The 24,105-nt window shown below is 35.5% G+C and overlaps 1 protein-coding gene across 2 annotated transcripts in view; it reads left to right on the plus strand.

The window, feature by feature from the left end:
• The first annotated feature begins 4,763 nt into the window (after positions 1-4,763).
• The window catches only part of LOC145297731 (uncharacterized), a 38,866-nt gene continuing 19,524 nt past the window's right edge, over positions 4,764-24,105 (plus strand). The window contains exons 1-2 of one of the 2 annotated variants that reach the window (XM_080143949.1): positions 4,764-4,859; positions 21,048-21,469. In XM_080143949.1, coding sequence (XP_080000075.1) covers positions 21,050-21,469 — 420 coding nt within the window. In that variant the 5' untranslated portion in view covers positions 4,764-4,859; positions 21,048-21,049. The remainder of the gene's footprint in view (positions 4,860-21,047; positions 21,470-24,105) is intronic. The other variant, XM_080143948.1, reaches the window with a different exon arrangement.

The raw sequence follows: 24,105 nt of genomic DNA on the forward strand, positions 1-24,105 counted from the left end.
CACTCTTTAACCCTTATCCTTGAGTGGCCTCTTGGCCTTGATAATGTGGTGATGCCTTTGTAAAAAAAAAAAAATATTGAGTCCTGTGAAAATGCTGCAGTATTATCAGTTGACGTATTATTTTTTTATAGCTGGAGTAAGCAGCTCTTTCATATACTGTTGATTTTCATATTGCTGGGCTTCTAGCTTCATTCGTTGTACATGTTATTCCTATATATTTTCATTGACGTGCCTCCATACGAGGGCAGAGTTAGACATCAAGGTCGTTTTTTTTTAATATAGAGAAAGGCAGAAAAATAAAAAAAATTGTCTCAGTTGTGAAGGATTTCTACTCCACTAACCGAGAACAAAAAAAATGAAGTGTAGCATCAGAACAGATACTACACTTTGAGATATTAAATCCTTTATTCAGACTAAAAATGAACAAGAACAAAAACATTTTGGCACAAGACCAACTCAAAGGTGGGGAGGGAATTGAGGATCGTTGGTCATCTTTGTCACTCCACAACTAAACAAAAGTTTCTCTTAGCTAGTATCTTCTTTTTTTTTTTTTTACATGGATGTCACCACTTATCAAGGCCCAGAGGCCACTCAAGGATAAGGGTTAATAGGTATACATTAGTCATTGTGATTTTAGCATAGTAAACAGTGGGAATTTTGTAACTTGGATTACTTAGGGGGACGATTCAATTAGAACTTGTTCACATTGGACTTTTTCTTTTTTTTTTCATAGGTATCACCACATTATCAAGGCCAAGAGGCCACTCAAGGATAAGGGTTAAAGAGTGTACAGTAGAAATTGGACAATATAATAATCATTAGTAATGAAAATTTGTTAAATTTGATAACTTATATGGAACGGCTCATCAAGAACTTATTTACGTTAGACTTGAAGACAACCATATTGTAGTCAGCCAGAAAGCAGGAAAACGGAAGACAATTCCACAGGCGTGCAGTTCTAATAAAAAAGCTTTGTTCATGGAATCTACGTTTAGGTTTAGGCACAGATAAAGAGTGGGGGAATTATTGATAGTGTTTACAGCTAAACGAGTGTTTCTTGTGAAAGTTTTGCGAGGGGGGACCATAGATTGAAGCTCAGTCGAACACTTTCCATGAAAATAACGATACATCAGAGACAAACTCGCAACATCTCTTCTGTGAGATAGAGGTTGCAAGGAAGAGAAAAGGACATCTCCTACGAGGCTACGAAGTCTATTTTGAACTCTATCAAGGCAGGACAAGTCCTTTCTAGCAGCTCCTGCCCAGATGTGGCAACAGTATTCCATCCTTGGACGTACCTGGCTCTTATATAAATAGAGAATTGCATCAGCAGTGAGATATCTACTGGATCGATAGAAAAGATCCCACCATTTTTCCACCATAATACCACATTCACTCTTTCGTACTGGGGGACGTCATACTTAGAACCCAATTGTTTAAAACATTTTTTATTGACGTGTAAAAACAAAAAAAAAGATAACAATAAAGGTAATACAATAATTCGTTTATGTCGAGGACAGGAGAAGAAAAAAATAAAAAAGTGGTTAGTAGGACCCTCCCAACTCCGTCTAGTTGATAGATCGTCCGGTTCACTTCAGCTTGTAAAGGAATCTGAGCACCCGAGAGACAGTCTCTAAGTGAGGGGTGCCCTCTAGATGGGACGAAATGAAGAAAAGAAAAATTGGTGAGTGAAGAGGGGGGGTGTAAGTGATTGATTTCTTTCTCTCTCTCTCTCTCTCTCTCTCTCTCTCTCTCTCTCTCTTTCCAAGATGGGTGAAATTTAGAGGGAGGGGTGAAAAGAAAAATTGCAGTTAGGAGGGGGTGTGGATCTTGGAGGCTTCCTAGTTGGGGAGGGATGGAGCACTCACTCGACTAGCTAAGAGGCTAAAGATTAAGTTACACTTGACGGAACTGCGCGTTCCACACCTAGGCGGGGAACACGTATTCAAATTTGGGTCCTTTTCGCACACACAAACTTGCTACATGTATCCATCTTTTGTAAAATACCCTAACCCTAACCTTAACCCTAAACCCTAACCCTAACCCCAACCCTAACCCCAACCCTAACCCTAACCCTAAAGCCTAACCCTACCCATTTATCTTTCCCGCATGTTGTCAACGATATTGCATACGGTAATCAGCGATAATCAGGCGAGGATGCTCATGATCGATGCAAGCCGTTACCTCGCTGACATACAACCAGTACCGGCAGAGTTTGTGGCAATCGAAGAAAATGTGATCAGTCGTTTCTATGGCCGTTGTTCCACAACGCGAACAAGCAGGTGACTCCAAGAAACTGCATTGTATGTTGTTGAAGGGAAGTGCATTTTGGACCAATCGCCAGGCCAGGGAGAACTCCAAATTGTTCAGATGACTTAAACACGGCGCCCAACTCCACGCAGAGTGGATCTCACTCTGCTGCCAACCCAAACGCGTGCACAGCGAGTCGTCGGCAGCCCAACCTCACTAGATCTCTGTGGAGTTCCCTACGAGTAGCAATCAGAAGGTCGCTGGACCTTGGTAGTCGTTTTAGTGTGGTTCAACACTCTTTTAGGAAAGCAGATTCTCCTCGCGGCCTGCGACAGCTCTTGACAGAGGGGTCGAGGACGAGGTTGGAAATGCGGCAGTAATCGCGGGGTGTCACGGTTGATATTTTTGCATATAGTGGCCAGCCTCTCTGCGTCTCGATGACACTTCAAGTCCGGCATTCCAAAGCCTCCCTCACAGTGTCTTTCTTTTGTCCAAAGAAGCAAGAACAAGAGTTCGACGAGAGTTTTTAGGTGTTGTACAGGCAGGGAAAGTACGGCCAGTCGGTAAAGGATGAGAGGGAAGATGTACGTGGCGCACACCTCGGCTCTACCCTTTTAGGAAAGTTTCCTAGGAAGTCACTAGGTGTACTGCAGCCTCCACCTTTGACCGTACATCCGATCAATTCTTTTCGAGCTGGAGGCCCGGTCCAAACCACATGCCGAAGATCTGAACCAAGCCATTGGTCCAGCTGAAGGGTGCCGGGAGCTTTGGGTTGCCACTCCAGGCGCCCAACCGCAGTCAGACTGACTTGCTATGGTTTATCTTGGCCCCTGTAATTCTTTCGTACTGAGCGAGCGCCTCTAACACGACAACCCCAATGAACCGGCCGACAGATAACAAAGGGTTTCGAGCGCTTTCCGTTGACTTTGACAACAACTGTGGGTTGGCGGTACATCACGGAGATCCACTTGCAGAAGTCCGGTTTAAAACCGGCGGCCTCTAAGACAGATACTAGGAAACGATGGTCGACCCTATCAAAAGCTTTGGAGTGATCTAAATTGATCAGTGCGGCTTCCGTGTCGTCTTCTATCCCCCTCTCTAGGATCGTGCGGATCAGGTGAAAGTTGTTCTGAATTAATTTCCCCTTCGCAACATAGTTCTGTTCAGATTCGATCAAATCGCCGATAACAACCTGCAACCAATTTGACAAGATCTTGACCAAAATCTTCAACTCTGCGTTTAGCAGAGTTATGGGCCTGTAATCATCTAATTCTTCCCGGCCATACCCGTCACCTTTTGTCAGCAATGTGATCACTCCCTTGGTGACTTGTCCTGGGATGAATCTCTGAGCAAACCAATGGTTGAACACATCCGCCAGAAGAGGCAGAAACATGGGCGCCAGCCTCAAATTCAGTTTGCATGGCAGACCATCGAGTCCCGGCGATCTGTCACAGCTGACCTGCTTCAGCGCAGTAAAAACCTCCCGCTCCATCACCTGGTCCTTGCAATTAGCCGCTCTAGCCCCTTCCAGATGGGGAGAGTTGCTAAACTCATGGACCGGAAGATCGGGCTGCTGCGTAAAACGCTCCTCGAAATGTTCTCAAAGCCCCTCGCAGATATCCCGAGGCGATTCTAAGGTACGTCCATCCAGATGTTTCACTTTGCTAAAGTACTGTCCGAGCCACGCCTAGAATCCTCACGACGCACATCCGCGTCAGAATTCGTTGCCTACCTTTCTATTTGTCCTTCATAACGCTTGTTAGTCTCGCGTAGAAGGCCCTGCTTAGCAAGTTCCTGACTAACCATATCACCCTCTCCCGTAACTCGGGCTAGTTTCTGCTTTGGCTGCTTCTTCGTCTCAGCCTTATCTAGTGCGAGGCGCTGGGCGTACTTGACGGCGAATCTTCTAATTCCAAGAAATCTTTCAGTTGTTTTTGTTGTCGGTGTTGTCTTTTGTCTGGGCGTTTCGGGTGTTCAAATAATTGTTGTTGCGTGTTTAATAATTGTTGCTGTTGTTCAATTTGTAATTTTAATAATTGTTCTAATGTACTTTGTAAAGGGGTCCATCCTTCTATGATGGGTGAATATAGAATTGCCGGAAATTTATCAAAAGCGTGTTCGGATGAACTAGGTTTTAGTATTTTTAGAACAACAACAACGGGGGTGGGTCGGGGTTAAGGGAACAGTAATTCGTTTGCTTCAAACAAACGTTGAAAATAAAGTTTTAAATTCCTTGGAAAAAATATTTGAACTAAAGGGTTTTTCTGAACACTTGCCGTTACTTATTTTTGCTATAAAGTTTTATCTGAGAGGATATTGAGGCCTTTCTGGTCCGATTTAGACAAGTTGATTTTCATCTTATGACTTCCCGCTCCGCCAGAAAAAAAAATAAATAAATAAATAAATAACCTATCACTGTCCGACTTCCTGATCTTTTCTTGGTATCAATGTTTTTTTCTCAGCAGTTCCGTGTGAATCTTTTCTCGTGACGTCACTGAGCTCCGCCCACCGGCACAGACCGGTATAAAAACGGACACTGATAAGCGGACTTCATCTTTTCTCCGATAATCTCCGACACACTCTCTGGCTCTATTAGTTTACTCGAGGAGGTAAGTGGCAAGAAATTCTTTACTTATTTTTAAAAGGGAATCTCAATTTTCAATTCTCCTGTTCAGAAAAGCGTTAAAAGTTCGCAGCAATGATACGAAAAAGAAAAGTCGGAGAACTAATTCTATTACAAAAGATGTCAGAGACGACGTTAGGAATGATATTTTAAAAGATAATAAAGACAATATATATATATTTATATATATATATATATATATATATACATATATATATAAATATATATATATATATATAAATATATATATGTATATTCACACATATACTATATAGTTATATACATATATATATACGTACATATACATTGATATATATATATGTTATATATATATATCTACATTTATAGTTTATATACATATAAATATATATATATATATCTGTATATTCACACATAGTATACATATATATATATACACATATATATATATACGTACATATATATATATATCAATATATATGTGTGTGTGTCTATTCATGTTTACGAATAGATATATGAATGGAAAATATACATGCCTATATATTCATGCACGCACACAGACACAGACACACACACAGACACACACACACACAGACACACACACACACACACATATATATATATATATATATATATATATATATGTGTGTGTGTGTGTGTGTGTGTGTGTGCGCGCGCACGTGTGTGTACACACCCGTATATATATATATATATATATATATATATATATATATATATATATATATATATATATATATATATATTATGTATTTAGGCAGCATGTTTTCATTCAGACAAGTATTGTTAAATAGCACGGAGTGTTTTTGCTTAATAAGATTTTTTTGTAATTTTTCAATTTTTAGAATTGTTGTTCTTATTTCTCGGTCGAATCTGTGCAAGAAAGTTCCATAATTTTCTTCGTCCATCTTTTTTCTTTTCTTTTGCTATTTTTTTTAAGTACTTTCGACTGAGTTTCATCAGTCGTCTTCAAGCAGTTTTTGATTACTTTTTCGTTTAAAATCTGGATGCTTATATATTCTTTGGTTAAAATTACATTAAGATTTCTTGAATTAGTGAAGCGTCTTGTGTATTAAAAAAACATATACGTTTTTTAACATATGAATGGAAAATATACATGCCTATATATTCATGCACGCACACAGACACAGACACACACACAGACACACACACACACAGACACACACACACACACACATATATATATATATATATATATATATATATATATATATATATGTGTGTGTGTGTGTGTGTGTGTGTGTGTGTGCGCGCACGTGTGTGTACACACCCGTATATATATATATATATATATATATATATATATATATATATATATGTGTGTGTGTGTGTGTGTGTCTGTGTGTGTGTGTGTCTGTGTGTGTGTCTGTGTCTGTGTGCGTGCATGAATATATAGGCATGTATAAGCAGTTTTTGATTACTTTTTCGTTTAAAATCTGGATGCTTATATATTCTTTGGTTAAAATTACATTAAGATTTCTTGAATCAGTGAAGCGTCTTGTGTATTAAAAAAACATATACGTTTTTTAACGTGTTAAATGAACAATGGTTTAAAGCGGTGATTTACAAAATGCTATAGAATTTATATTATTTTAAAAATAAATTATAACTTTACAACAAAAAATATATTTTAAAAACAATATATATATATATATATATATATATATATATATATATATATATATATATATATATATATATATATATACGAATAAAAATACCAGCGATGGTTGACCAATTTTAATATCCTGAGGATGTCCCCTGCAATAGGAACGAAACGTTGATCACCATTTTATAAATTCATTCGGTTTTTCTTTTTTCAAAACAACATATATACACACACACACATACACACACACACACACACACACACACACACACACATATATATATATATATATATATATATATATATATATATATAGTGGATGGTTACGTACATTGGAACTTAAAAATGTTACTACATTGGTTTTATCGACTGATTGTATTTTACGGGAACTGGTGTTTTTAATTATAAAGCTATCAGTTGTTAATTAGATGATAAATCTGATCTTATTATTATTGACTGGGGATATATATCGATGTATTGTATTTCTTAGTACCGTTTCATCTGATTTAAAGTTGTGGTGTTGTGGTAGAATATATTGATGGGGGTGGGGATTGTTAACTTGGTTATTATTAGTTTGGTCTAGGTTTCAAATTGTTAGTTTGATTTGTTTATCTTCTAAGAAATTGGGAAATTGGTTATTAATCAGGACCTGTGTGATATTCTTTCTTATTAATAATCAATTCCCCAATTTCATTAGTAGATAGACAAATAGAAAGTGTCGCAAAACAAAGACAAATAACTTATGTATATAACATAAATAACATTTACACACACACACACACACACACACACACACACACACATATATATATATATATATATATATATATATATATATATATATATATATATATATATATATATATATATCAGAGAATAATAGACCAAACTTTTAAAAGAGCAAAGATTTTGCTAATGTATGAATACTTTAAAAGTGCTGTGCTCGAAGTACCGCATATATGGGATGAACTCTATAGGTTTATTTATCTAGAGCTATATTAATACGCGGGAAACTTTTGTGGCAGGTGGTGCGCAATCTCCAACCACACCTCTCCTGACTCAACATTGTTAAATACCAGTGGCAAGTGAAGTGTATGTACAGGACGACTGGAAACAAATGCCGAGATAAGCGGAGAGCACGTACAGCACCTAGAATTGCCAAACGGTCACCCATCTGGTACTAACCAGTCTCAATGCTGCTTAACTTCACTCATATTTTTGTTTGGACGTTTATTTATTTATTTATTTATTTATACAATGCATTTTAAGTCCGGAGTTCAATTCATAGAAACAGTCAAGCTACGTCGAAGAGAGACAGAGCCTCGAAACATGCATTTCCGTAGAGTACTGTTTTAAAAATAATATATATATATTATATATATATACATATATATATATTATACGTATATATATATATATATATATATATATATATTCATATATATATATATTCATATATATATACATATATATATTCATATATATATATATATGTATGTATATATGTATGTATGTATATATATGTGTGTGTGTATGTGTGTGTGTGTGTGTGTGTGTTGTAAAAGACTTATATGCACATCAGTTTTCTTTTGATTTGTTTTTATGTGCGTTCTTGTCAATGATATAAAAGTAATTTCCAGATGATGTTTTAGCGTGTTTTTTTTTCTGTCCAAGGATATCGATCATTTCACAGTGCATTTTAATAATAATATCAGCAATAGCAATATCAATATCAGCAATAATCAATCAAGTATTTTTTCATTAGTAAAAGCAAACAGTATTCGTTTAGAGCGCACGAAAAACTACAGCAAAAAAAAAAAAAAAATAGAAAAAAAAGAAGACTAATCTAATTCCTTGTTTTGACTTATACTCTCTATTTAGGGACTTTTTCTTTAACCGGAACTAATGCACCATCAGTGGTAGCTTAGCAAAATATATAGTGCATGTCTATAACTCCGTAAAACACAAATGGAAGTTTATTTTTTTTATTTTAAGTCATTATAATGTGACGGAAATATATCGTACATAAACAATCACATAAATTGATCAGGTAATTATATCTTTTTAAAATTCTAAATATTAGGTTGTTCCAAAAGCTCGTAAACACTTAAAAATATTGAAATTTTACTCGCCAAGTAATAATTACAAAAATTTTATTCGCCAAGTAATAATTACAAAAATTTTATTCGCCAAGTAATAATTACAAAAATTTTATTCGCCAAGTAATAATTACAAAAATTTTACTCGCCAAGTAATAATTACAAACATTTTACTCGCCAAGTAATAATTACAAAAAATTTATTCGCCAAGTAATAATTACAAAAATTATATTCGCCAAGTAATAATTACAAAAATTTTATTCGCCAAGTAATAATTACAAAAATTTTATTCGCCAAGTAATAATTACAAAAATTTTACTCGCCAAGTAATAATTACAAAAAGCCCCTTCAAAATAAAGACTATTATTTTCTAAGAATTTCTGTCATCAATCTGCAAACTTTCGGATCTGGTCAAAATAACATTCAGTCGGCTTCGAATCCAAGAATTCTTGCTTCTTCGATTTCATCAAACGAGTTGAAATGGCAGCCTTTTAAGAAGTGCTGCATTGGGCGGAAAAGGCCATAATCTGGCAGAGCACAGTTAGGATTGTAGGCTGGATGTGGCAGAATCTCAATGTCGTCCAGCTCTTCAAACTTGTCTTTGTTCTTCCTGGCGGTGTGTGGTTTGGCAGTAATGAATCGAAACTTGAAGCTCAATTTTATCTGGAATAGAAAGATGTAAACAATATAACAATATAAACGAAAAAAAAAAAAAGAATTGCATAAAAATTCAATTTTTCGCAAGTGTTTACGAACGTTTGGGACAACTTAATAGTTGAAATGACAAGGGAGATAATTCCAAATAATTAAAACTTTTGCAAGATTTTAGAATGTCATTCTTATTATGAGGAAAGAAGCATTGTAAAGATTCAAAAATTCCTCACTGGTTATCCCCCCCCCTTTTAAAATTACTTTTCGGAAATAATCATCGTAATGCCTACAAATTCCCATTAACCGCTTTAAATAATTTTCTCTATAAAACTAAATTACAGATTTTAGTTTTGAATAGAGGTCACACAAGTTGCTGACCATTCCAAGTCAAAAATGTTGGAAGGGTCATGTCCAAATAGATCTTAATCTTATTGGCTATACCCGTGCCCCTCCTGCTGCTAATGCTGTCCGCCCTACACTCATGTTTCCGTCATTCACACCGAGGAAGACCGAAGGATCGGTCGAAATTATGTGCTTTTGAAAGAAACATTCTTGTTTTTGTTTTTTCAAGGGACTTTTTGTATTCCTACACGTCAACACATAGGAAATAAATACAGAAAAGATATAAACATTTATATATTTTTTGTATTGATTTTTTATTCACACACACACACACACACACACACACACACACACACACACACACACACACACACACATACATATACATAGAAAGTAATAAAATCAAAAGGATGTAGTGTTTACCTGATATAGGCAATGGTAAACTTTCATCTAATACCAGTGTTTATATATAGATAATTTAATCCCAACCGAATAAAAAAAAACTTAATACGCAATAGAGAGTAGAGCTTAGTATATATATATATATATATATATATATATATATATATATATATATATATATATATATATATATATATATATATATAAAAGTGAACGTATCTGTGTGTCTGTCTCTGTGTGTGTCTGTGTACATTTCCCTACGTAATAACTCTGTCAATTTTCAGTCTACAGACTCGAAATTTGATATACAGGGTACTGAGATTTGAGAAAACATTTGTGATCAGTTTTCGGCCAGACATTTGGCTGTTAAGGGGTCAAAGTTCAACGATTTGACCTTTGAAAACTCTACCAAACTCCTCCGCCAATTTTGGGTCTAAACACTTGAAATTTTAGATATAGGTTCCTTGGACATGGATCTAACTTATTAATTTGACTTGAGCCCAAAACAATAAATATTAAGCGGTCATAATAGGGGTCAAATAAAAAAAAATTGACCTCTTTTTTTTCTCAGCATACACCTCCAAACACCCGGGCAACGCCGAGCTGAAATGCTAGTATATATATATAATCAGTTATAATCCAGATTTGAACAGTAAGTTAGCTACAATCGAAACAAATCAATACGCCTTTTAATACAAGCTTAACCAATATAGCACATAAAATATAAATAATAAATAATAACTTATACTGAGCACTAACTAAAACCAGGTCACTTCTTATTTCGCAAAAAGAATGTCATCTTTTTCAAAATTAAACAAAGAAGGTTAAAATAGAGGTCAGCCGAACCTTTGTCTGAGAAAAGCCCGGCTATTGGCTGATGAAAACATGGGCGGGATCAACAAAGAACCTGATTTGTTAGCTAGTACACTTAACACCACATCGTATATCCTTTCTCATTCCCCAGAACGTACTCATCAGATGAATTAGGAGGACGGAAAAGAAAGATGTTTTGGGCCATATGATTTCGAAGCCAAATGCTTCTCATTAGAACACAGAGGCAGATTTATTAATCTAGAAAACAAAAAGCTGGCTTAACGACATCAGTTTAGAAACGGAATAAAACAGCCGGAAGTTGAGAGTATAAACACTCGGTTGAATCAATTCCATGCGTGTTTGAAATGTTCTTAGGAGAATGAAACGCCGACACTTCTGCTTATCATAATTGTGATATATATTTTAATAACCCATTATATATCTCTCTATATATGTGTGTGTGTGTATATATATGTGTGTGTGTATACATGTGTGTGTATATATATGTGTGGATATATATATGTATGTGTGTATATATATATGTGTGTGTATATATGTGTATATATATGTGTATGTATATGTGTGTGTATATGTATGTGTATATATATGTATGTGTGTATATATGTGTGTGTGTATATATATATGTGTGTGTGTGTGTGTTTGTGTGTTTATATGTGTGTGTGTATATATATGTGTGTGTTTTTGTGTATGTATATATATGTGTGTGTAAGTGTGTGCGCGTGTGTGCGCGTGTGTATGCGTGCGTGCGCGTGTGTGTGCGTTTAAGGAAGAACCTACGTGGAGACACCAACGTTTCAACGTTTGTATGTCTGCACGGAGTCCAATTATGATTAATATATGTAAACATAACACAAAATTACCCTAAAGATTTAGCAACATTAACAGCCGAAAAGCAAAACCTGTCATTAATTGTCTAGACGGCTCTTGCCCTTACCTTAACACATTTGCCAACCCCCTCCCAAACAAATTCCATTTCCCTATTCCCCTAGAAAGTACTCATCAGATGAATAAAGGAGACGGAAAAGAAATTATATTTTTAGGCCATGCCACTGCGAAACCAGATGCTTCTCATCAGAAAAGGAAAAAGAGTTAGATTAATAAGTCTGGGAAAAACCGTCTTAACGATATTAACTTAGATATATTTATATGGATGTATATGCAAACAGCTGCTACAAACTGAAAGTGCAGGTAGAAATACGATTATTAGAGTTGGGGCCCGTTTTTTTTAGTTACCCTATATATATATATATATATATATATATATATATATATATATTATTTTATTCAATTTACGTAAACAAAATAATTACCATAAGTCACAACAGTAAATTTACTGTTTCAATCAAATATTTTATTTCATGTATATATATATATACATATATATATATATATATATATATATATATATATGTGTGTGTGTGTGTGTGTGTGTGTATATGTATATATACTACTGTAGGGACGATTAATCGAAATCGGAACCGGGAATCAATAAAAGCCGATTTTTTGGGGGGGGGGGTGAGGGTATTGGAATCTGAATAACGTCTGCCTATTTTCCAATGCACAAAACGCTTCTTTCAATTACATTTTTGTTTGTTTGTGTTTAAAACTAAATTTTCCATGACTCGTATTAATGATGAAATGATAAATATTTATTGATTTTAATCTACCAACAAAATTTGTTAAATCTGCAGATCACCTGTCACGGTTGTATTTTTAAGTTTGTAAAAATATATGAACATATTACATAGGTTTTTACGTTCATCCGACCCCCCGACCCCCAAAAAACGACTTTATTTAGAAATTTAAAAAGAATCGGAATTGGTAATTGTATTGGAATCGGGAATTAAGAACAGAATCGGTTATTGTATCGAATTCAGGAAAAATATTGTACCTATTTACTATGCCTCCCCACGGGACAGAGTTAGACACCAGGGTCGTTTTTTAACGTGGAAAAATTTTGTAATTGACGCATCACTAATACAGTTTAACCCGGATATAAGAACCCCTAATATAAGAAAAACGGATATAAGAGAGATTTTCTATGGTCCCAAATTAGAGCCCGTGTTAATGTACAGTACAACCCGGATATAAGACACCCAAATGGCATCTTACCCTGATATAAGAGATCCCTGCCATTAGAAATGTATCTTATATTCGGGTTAAACTGTATATATTTGTGTGTGTGTGCACGTGTGTGTGTGTGTGTGTGTGTGTGTGTGTGTGTGTGTGTGTGTGTGTGTGTGTGTGTGTGTGTCAGTGTGTGTTTAAGATATAAATATGAACAATATATAACCGTTTTTCTTCTTTCCTCTTATTCCGAAGAATCTACATTCACGTACCACAAGAACTTGTTCCGCAATTAGTCGGGTCTTGCAAATATTTATGGAAATGAATGAACACTCATAGATTTTAGTGCACTGATGTGTCATCAGTCATGGGATTTGTGTCAATTTAAATTTGTTTTATGATGTGAAAAATTCATGGAATCGAATTATTTATAAGTATTTTCAGTTGCATGTCACTATATTAAGACGTGCTTAAAATAAATATTGAATAGAGCCTGTTTAGAAAATACACGCACATATGCACATGTTTTTATATGTGTGCTCTCTGTCTGTCTGTCTGTCTGTCTTTCCCGCTCTTTCTCTCTCTCACACACACACATATATATATATATATATATATACACACATATATGTATACACACACGCACACACACACACACACACATATATATATACACATATACACACACATATGCACATATATTTGTGTGTGCTTGGAAAACATTCTCTGTCTGTCTCTGTCTGTCTGTCTGTCTCTCTCTCTCACACACACACACGCACATATATATATATACGCATATATGTATATATAATTCTTAATATATAGCATCTATGAAATAGCAGTACATTCCATCACTTGCACAGATTGGCTTAGAGAGCTTTGGGTTTAAGTCCTGGTGTTACGTAATATCGCAGGTTTCAGCCACGCTGATGAGTCGTAAAACGAAGAAACACGTATCCGTGAATAATTATAGTTTAAAAATATATGTATCTCTCTATATATATTTGATCATCACATTTAGGCAAAATACGTTATAGTATGAATAATTGAATTCGTTTAAAATATTGCAAACAAAATAAAAATAAATAAATGGCATGCATATATATATATATATATATATATATATATATATATATATATATAATTTTTATATTACTTATCTACAGTAATCTACGGGCATGCATGCTTCGAGATCCTATCTCTCGTCAACGTAGCTGTACTATTTCTAGGAATCGAACCTGAGACCATGGTCTGGTGGATTAACTGTTTTGCCACGAAGTCTTAGATCATTTAAAGCGTTATTCCTTATCGCTTTAAACTTATGTAGATTTTCTTTCTGATTTTTAAACGATAATACGGTTAATAAGCGTCGTCAAAAAAAAAAAGAAGAAAAATACGTTCAAGGAGTCGAGGAATGTCAAGGCGACGGTTTTGCTGAACAAGAACAAGCACGAATCTGAAATTAAGATAAAAAAAATTTCGACTAGGACCAAACGAGCAACAGGCGAATCGACAGCAAAGACATCGAGATTCGTCTTCTCTACCGTTTTCCTCAGATTAGCAAAGACATCGGCGAATCGTCTGCAAAGACATCGAGATTCTCGTCGTAAAGTTTCCCTCTCTCCATCCTTGTAGTAATTTCCAGCAATGAAGGAAGCGTCAGTCCTTCGTTCTTCTTTCCAAAGGGCCTGAGAATCATCGCCAAGATTTATTATGTGATGCTGAGTAGCATTTTTAAGCTCTGGATGTATGAGATCATCGCTGGACGCTCTTACGCCCTCCAGTAAGACTTTACTGGCGCACACAAAGCCAAGGTGATCCAGGCGATGCTGCTCAACAAAGTTCCTCGCTATTGAGCGTCGGACTTATGGAAACCCTCCTTTGCCGGCTCTAATACCTTTGACCGTTACTTCTGATGCGTGATTGGGACCAAGACCAACAACTCGGTAGACTTTCTGAAGGCTGCAACCGTGGAGGCGTTCGTCGACATGGTTACCTTGAGCTACCTTTCTGGCGAGTGTCCGATTTTGTTCTACTCGAAAATCTCAGAAATCAAAGGGCTCTTTCCATGGGCTAAAACTTGATCTCTACATGAGATACATAGATATCCAGCTGTCTAAAAGATATATAAACCATAAACTTTCCTTACCCCAATTTATCAGTCAACTATGTTATAGCCTATCTTTCTTGTTGGCTATTGGTCTAACTGGATTCCAGGACAAGAATTCATCTAATCTGGTGAGGTATCAATCTAAATGCTTTTACTAAGAGTAACATAATTTGTAGAAGAAAGTGCCCCAATCCTCATATGAGTTAGTGTATATCCGTGTCGAGGGGAACTGATTACTTTCATGCCATGTCGTTTGAAATTTGGCAGGCGTGAGTCGACTTAAACTGCCTTTTTTACTTTCTTCCTTTGAAGATTGTAATGCTGGGTATGGAGCAGCCAAACCAGCTGCCAACATTGCCCTGCTTTTTATTGAAACCAACCGAGAGCTCTTTTTAGTATCCTCGTTGTTCCCTTAGGTGCAATTGTCTCTGGATCGCTTTTGCACTTTGTTCGCCAGGAATATTAATTAGGTGGGACTTCAGGTCTTCAATGCATGCGTATATGATAAAGTAAAGTCGGTTAATTTTAACGTTTCCTTTTCGAACCGACAATAGCACAAACGGAACTGACTAAGACTGGAGAACTATATGTTTTGGTTTGCTTTCGATTCTAGCTGATGGCACCAATTCATATATATATATATATATATAAATATATATATTTATATATACATATATATATATATATATATATATATATATATATATATATATATATATATATATAAAGCTGAACGTCTGTGTGTGTCTGGTCACGAATAGGCTCCTATATGGTTGACTATTATAGAAAACTGATCTCATATAATGATAGAAGATGTATCGAGACACAGGAATGGGTATGTTTGATCTGGCAGAATGATGATTCATTAAAATTGTGGGGTCTGCGTTCACGCCTGGTCCACAAAGTATGGAAATAAAAAATTTAAAAATTAAAAAAAACGTTTACAAGGGTTTTTGATATAGATTTACATAATAATACTTTGATAAGTATGTTTTAACTTAAATAGGGATGGTATAATAAAATTGTGGGGTCTGCATTCGCGCCTGGTATCCATAGAATGGAAATAGACACAAACTTTAATAAAAACTTTTCATATCTATCTGCGTAAGTATACTTTGATAATTATGTTTCAGTTTGAAGAAATATGGTATAATAAAATTATGGGGTGTTCGTTCGCGCCTGACCTCCATAGAATGTAAATGTCACAAAGTTTAACAAGGTTTTTTAGTATAGATCCACAGAATATTGTGATACGTGTTTCATTGTGAACAGGTATGGTATAATAAATCATGGGGTTTATTCATTTTATTTTTTCTTTCATCATATTTTGCTTTGGTTTAGATACCCCCAAATTCGAAGCTATCTCTTTACAGCCCTTCCTTTTCTTAACCTATCATACTTTCATAAATCAGAGTCCATTTTCTGTAGGCTGTTTTTTAAGCCAGTCAACGACGAGTACTTTTGCTAGTATATATATATATATATATATATATATATATATATATATATATATATATATATATATATATATATATATATATATATATAATTATTTTTTTACTATAATAATTAAATAGAGTATAGTATACAGATACTAGTGTTTCATCCTTCCGGGAATTTTCAGTGCAGGGTGTCACGATTAACACCAGTCGTCAGATTCGAACTCGGCAACACGAGCCATCTCTGGCTCGGTTAGCAAAGACCGTATCCATTCAGCTACCATTAACCGCGTGAAATAACGTTGAATTTAAACATTTTAATTTTAAATATTCTTTACTTCAGCCAGACGTTATACGATGATCTATGCATAAGAGCTAAATTGACCGACTTTAATTCAACTGAAAGTGCTCAACGATAAGAACCGAGTTTCTTAAAGGGGTTGTCATAATTATTTTTTTACTATAATAATTAAATACCTGCAGACACTATATATATATATATATATATATATATATATATATATATATATATATATATATATATATATATATCCGATAACACACACGCACATATATATACATGACAATCTATATATCTATAAAAGTGAACGTGTCTGTGTCTGTGTGCGTACATTTCCCTACGCAATAACTTTGTCAATTTTTAGTCTACAGACTCGAAATTTGATATACAGGATACTGAGATTTGGGAAAATCTATGTGATCGATTTTCAGCCAGAAATTTGGATGTTAAGGAGGCAAAGTTCAGCGATTTGACCTTTAAGAACTCTACCAAACTCCTCCGCCAATTTTGGGTCTAAACACTTGAAATTTTAGATATAGGTTCCTTGGACATGGATCTAACTTAATAACTTGATTTGAGCCCAAAACATTAAATAATAGAGGTCAAAATTTAAAAAAAATTGACCTCTGCGGTCTCTACCAAATTACTCAGACAATTTCTGGTCTAAACATTTGAAATTTGACATAAAGGGTATTCAGAGATAGGGCAAGCTTTTTCATCGGTTTGGGTCGAAAATTTTTAGTTACCAATATATAAATGTATGTATGTATGTTTGCATGTCTGCCCAACAGTTTCAACAGAGGCGACGGATTTTCTCAAGATCAGTATCATTTTAAAGTTCGACCTTTCAGACGACAACTATCGAAAAATTGGCTAAAAACATTAATATCTTCACCTTAAACTGAGCACTTTTCTACGGGGGGGGGGGGGCTCGCTTTTTTTCGCCGATATTTTTGAAAGTCATCCTCTCCTTTCGATTGTCTAGCCTTAATTTTAAAAAATGTCACTTCCTATTTGGCAGTGGTCGTAACAGAATAGGCGTCAGGTTTTTCCCCCGTTCTTTTCCTCCTTTGTGGTACGGGTTCGAGTCTGTCTTTCTACTACCACTGCTTCTTTTTTTTTTTTTTGCTCAACATACCCATCCAAACACCCGGGCAACACCGGACTGAAATGCTAGTATATATATATATATATATATATATATATATATATATATATATATATATATACACGATAAATTCAGAAGTATTATTTTGTAATAAAAGTGCTCAATACTAAGAGCAAATATATCTGCCTGCTTCCCACCTGACTACAACTTGGATGTCTTCAAGTCCAATGTTAACAAATTCCTAATGAACCGCCCCCTTAAGTAAACACTTCATCAAATCTCCACACTAACGTAATGTACTTGCAATAACCCTTATCCCTGAGTGGCTTCCGGGCCTTGATAAGTGGTGATCACTGTGTAAAAAAAAAAAAATCTAAAAGTTATTTGGCTTACATTTGACATGCCAAGGCTTTCAATCAGTTGTCTATTCATAGCTCAGAAGACACTATTACGTCATAACTTTGGCACACGCAGACACACGTGTCTGTACACACACACACATACACACACACACACACACACACACACACATATATATATATATATATATATATATATATATATATTCGTGAGAAATTCCCACGAAGATGGCAGAATATAATTACACGATGACGAATGCTAGTGTCTTTTCACACAGACGTTTGTATGAAACAAGGACGCATATTTTTAACTTGTATCTGTTTCATGCGACAAAATATGGTAATCGTAATTTAAACGTGACAGACTTACGAAAGTTTTGTTTTTGTTTGTTTTTGTTTTTTTAGCTTAAGCGTGTCCGGCCAACGGACGTATGGAGAAACTTGGACGCAACTAATTTAAATCCTTCCGTGAACTTTTATTATTTTTGCGCGTTTATTAATGAGTTCTCAAAGGCCATAATAATGATGACAATAATCTTTCGCGAAAGTGCCAAAACACTGCAGAGATGATCGGCATCTGTGTTTGTTACATACTGCTGATTTCAATTCCAAGACCTAGCAATCATGCATTTTTAGCTTTCAATTTTGTAAAGAATAGATTTGGAACAAAGGGAGACAATCACGTAATGTATTAAATTTTTGTGAAAGTTTTCGAAAAATCCAAACAAATACATTAAAGGTGCTAACACCATAACAGAGTAGAATGCATTGATTACCATAACATTTATTGAATTAAATTCTTTTGTTTGTTTGATTGTTTTGTTTGTTTGTTTGTTTGTTTGTTTTTTGTAAACAAACATTTTTTTTCCTTTGTGCAATTTCGAAATAAATTAAAACAGTCGAACATTTAATGAATAAAATGAAAAAATCCTTTTTATTTTACGAACACTTTCTTTCTCCCTTTTTTCTGTCTTCTTTCGGGGATAGTGTATTAAGTTTGCATAACAAATTAAAATTTCGAAAGAAATTATAATAGCAAATATTTTCCAGATAAATTAAGATCTGTAAATAATTGAAAACAGTCACTAGTTGAAAAAATGTGTTGTTTTTTTTTATAAACACTAGCATGGGTGCCTGGCGTTGCCCGGGTGTTTGGAGGTGTGTGTTGAGCAAAAAAAAAAAATAATAATAATAAATAAAAGTGGTAGTAGGAATGTAGGCTCAAATCCGTACCGTGAAGGAGGAAAAGAACGGGAAAAAACGTGACGTCTTTGCTGTTACGACCACCGTCAAACCGGAAGTGACGCAGGTTTAAGTTAAGGCTAGACAATCGAAAAGAGGGGATGACTTTCGAAAATATCGGCGAAAAAGGCGATCCCTCCCTGTAGAAAAGTGTCCAGTTGAATGTGAAGAAATTAAATTTTTTAGCCAATTTTTCGGTATATATCGTCTGAAGGGTCAAACTTCAAAATGATACTGATCTTGTGAAAATCCGTCGCCTCTATCGAAAGTTTTAGGCAGACATGTAAACATACATACATGCATACATACATTTATATATTGGTAGTTCAAACGGATTAAAATGCTTGCCCTATCTCTGAATGCCCTTTATGTTTAGAGCAGAAATTGTCTGAGTAATTTGGTAGAGACCACAGAGGTCAATTATTTTAACTTTGACCGCTAATATTGCCCCTTAACATTTATTGTTTTGGGGATCAAATCAAGTTATTAAGTTAGATCCATGTCCAAGGAACCTATATCTAAAATTTCAAGTGTTTAGACCCAAAATTGACGGAGGAGTTTGGTAGAGTTCTTAAAGGTCAAATCGCTGAACTTTGACCATTTTACAGCCAAATTTCTGTCCGAAAACTGATTAAAAAAGATTTTCCCAAATGTCAATACGCTTATGTTAAATCTCGAATATGTAGACTGAAAATTGACAGAGTAGTTTGGTAGAGAAATGTGCACACACACAGAGAAAATTTCACACATACACAGATATATATATATATATATATATATATATATATATATATATATATATATATATATATATATATATATATATGAAATTTATTACTGTGAGTCCAGAATGAGTTTACATATTGTTTCAGCTAGAGGAAGATCCTCAAAGAGAGGAAATATCCAGCTAGCATCGTCAGAATCCATCTTTGAATTCTGACGATGCTAGTTGGATATTTCCTCTCTTTGAGGATATTTCTCTAGCTGAAACAATATGTAAACTCATTCTGAACTCACAGTAATAAATTTCATATATACTGCTCTGGCTACACATTGAGCACTCTAGTCCGATTTTTTCACCACTGGTATGTATATATATATATATATATATATATATATATATATATATATATATATATATACACACACATTGTTCTATATTATAAAGTGTGTGGAGGTAAGCTAAAACTGTAACAGAGCGCGAACGCGCGTATGGCGACTGTATGTAAATGCCGAACCGTGTGCAAAGTGACGTCATAGCGAGGAAGAAAAAATATATATATTAAAAAAAAAAAAAAAAAAAAAAAAAGTGTGCGCAGGCCGGGGATCACGTTTTATTTGGAAAAGTACCCGGAAATAAATGTCGTTGTTTCAACGGAAAAAAAAGTGAGTCTTGTTCTATGTTCCTTTCAGACGTACTCTGCATACAACGTGTTGGGTTCAGAGTGTCTACTTGTGAACACGTGTGTGAACGTGTACTACGTTAAAAACCCCTTTCATCTCTTCTTTTTCCCCTATATGGCGCTTTGTATGTGTCTACAACAGTACTCGTAATACAAGCCTCTTTTCGTTTTTTTTTTTTTTAATTAATAGATATGACAGTCACGCGCATCACAGTCATTTTACTGCTACTGTTGGCAGTGTGTGCGATCATTCACAGCAAGAAAGACAAATTGCCCCGCCATTTCATGGAATGCATGAGCCGGCTTTCCAACAGAAATTCAGCTTTAGCAGACGACACCTCTAAGCTGCGCTACTGCACCCAGCGATACATCGTGAAACATTCAGCCAAAAAACGCACCAAAAACCACTTCTCTAGCGAGCAGGTTCAGCTGAAGAAAGACTTAGAACCACGGGTACTACATAGTCTAAGCCGGCCGAGTCACGGAGGCGGGTCTCATAATATGGGGCCAGTTGCGACCATTCAACGTCGAGTCCGAAAAGAATATCGGATGATGACGGACGACGAAAGAAACAATTTTCACAAGGCAATCAATTTACTTAAACAAGACAAGGTAAGGCATTTTTTTTAAATATCACGAGAACTATCTTTTCCATATACCTATTGTTCAAAGTAGCAGCGGCAGTGAATGTTGTTATTACGTATCGACTAGTGATTGAATAGTTACAATATTTTTTTCCGATTTCGATACAATTACCGATTTCATTCTTAATTCCCGATTCCGATTTCTTTTAAATCATAGAAAGTACGAGCATATCTCATGAAGAGAAAGGGTAGTGAATTATCCACGGATCTGAAAAATCGTAATCGAAACTTCTCAACTCAATCACTCAAATTACATTTGATTAAAATTTTTAAATAATAGTCAAGGTTCATTTTTTTTTTTTACAAAGATATCAACACCTATCAAGGCCCCGAGGCCACTCGAGGATAAGGGTTAAACAGTGTACAGTAGTCAATGGGACAATATAATAGGAATCGTTAGTAGTGGAAATTTTGTAAATTGGAGTACCTCAGGGGAAAGGCTCATCAAGGACTTGTTTACATTGGACGTGAAGACGACCATATTGTAATTGGCTGGAAAGCAGGTAAATGGAAGACAGTTCCACTGGGGTGCAGTTCTAGGAAAGAAGTTTTGTTCATGGAATCTACGTTTAGGTTTTTGCACGGATAAAGAGAGGGAAATTATTGATGGTGGTTTCAGCTAGACGAGTGTTTCTCTTGAATGTTTGGCGGGGGGGGGGGACCATAGATTGAAGCTCAGACAAACACCTGCCATGAAAATAACTATAGAGCAGAGACAGGCTCGCAACGTCTCTTCTGTAAGAAAGAGGTTGCAGGGAAGAGAAAGGGGCGTCCCCTACTAGGCTACGAAGTCTATTTTGAACTCTGTCAAGGCAGGATAAGTTTTTTTCTAGCAGCTCCTGCCCAGATGTGGCAGCAATACTGCATCCATTTTTTAGAAAGTTCAGCAAGAAATGTTAGGAGTATTAAAACGAATACGATTATACATTTGTTTGCTTCTTCTTCGTTATTAAAGCAGAATTCGAAGTATTACACCGAAGTATAAATTCCGTCGTTCGCTACACCTCCTTCGGCTCGAAATGATATCGGGAAATAGAGCACACATTAAGGAGAGACATTACACATGAACTCAATCAATGCACACCTACACAAATTCATAGGCATACTCAGTTTCTTACCAACAAAGACACGGCAATACACACGCATGTTCATTTACACACACGTAATCGCACACGACGCCAGCCGAAAAGAACAATTACTCCCTATACACAAACTAACTTTTCTTTTGCCATAACACCTGATTTTTCTTATCCTACCAACTTTTTATACCTCTTCCCCCGTTTATCCAACAATGCTTTATTTGATAATGTTTTATCAACAATGTCGTTTTCTCGTACCGTCTAGCTGATATTAGCTCACGATATACCGAAGACGTTTCATTTTTTAACTTTTTATCTGTTTCCACAAATCTGTAACTTATGAAATATATATATATATATATATATATATATATATATATATATATATATATATATATATATATATATACATACACACACACACACACACACACACACACACATATATATATATATATATATATATATATAAAATAAAATAAATTTTTAGTTGTAAGTGAGACGACTCTTTTCATATTCTTTAATCAAAAATAATTTTGATTTTTCAGCCATTATTGAAACATGTGGTTATAGTCAGCTAATGTCTTCCCTAATATCTGTGGAGCGCTACCGGAAGCAGTGACAAGGCAAATCAGTTCCTTTGCTTTTTTTATTTTGTTTATTTTGTTTTGTTATTCAGTATTTGTATGTTGACGCGATTTATTGAAATAAAATTAAAAAAAAGATATGCAATAAAAATAAACAAAATTATACAGATAAAAATAGCACAATTACTTTTTATACAGCATAGAACGATAAAGTTTGATATTAAAACTTTTATCGAAAAAATCAATTCAGGTAGCTTGATTATGTAGTAGAGCTGACATCTATTCAATGTAGCTGCCTTCAGTCTCAATGACCGCCTCGATATGGGTCCGGAACAGGGAGCATGGCTTTTTCCACAAGCGCCGGCAGAAGTTTGGTGAATACTTGGCGGGTGGCGGCGATCAGGCCGGCTTTGATGTTGTCGGAGGTTATGCTGGTGATGTTCTCGACAAACGAAGTAAACGAAGTAGTCCCGCGGGTTCAGGTCGGTGAAAAGGGGGGGGCAGTGAGAGAAGGGTACAAAGTCGTAGGAGTCCTTTTAAAGTCAAGCCTGGGGTTCTTTGGACTGCTGCCACATTCAGGATCTGCCAGCGACCACCTGATTGCACCAGGGGATTACCATACTATTCAGTACATTCAGGTACACTTTGGTGTTAACTTTCAAACCAACTTCAAAGATGTGAGGTGGCATGATGTGGCTCTCAGTTGAAACCACACCAAAGACCATAACCGTGGCCGGAAACTTTTTTTCGTCACTTTGCGCACATCCCTTTTATTCGTGGCACTCTAGCAATGCATTTTGAGGATGCTGGCAATGGTCCTGTTGTCACATTTAGATCGGTAGAGAGCATGAGTTGTACAATGGCGCATCTCCGATCTCGCTCGTTGAACATTGTGTCACTTTCAGACATAATAGAAGGCCCCCCCCCCTCGCTCTTGG

The sequence above is a fragment of the Euprymna scolopes genome, chromosome 18, assembly GCF_053919585.1.
Source record: "Euprymna scolopes isolate OS-2025 chromosome 18, ASM5391958v1, whole genome shotgun sequence".
NCBI lineage: Eukaryota > Metazoa > Mollusca > Cephalopoda > Sepiida > Sepiolidae > Euprymna > Euprymna scolopes.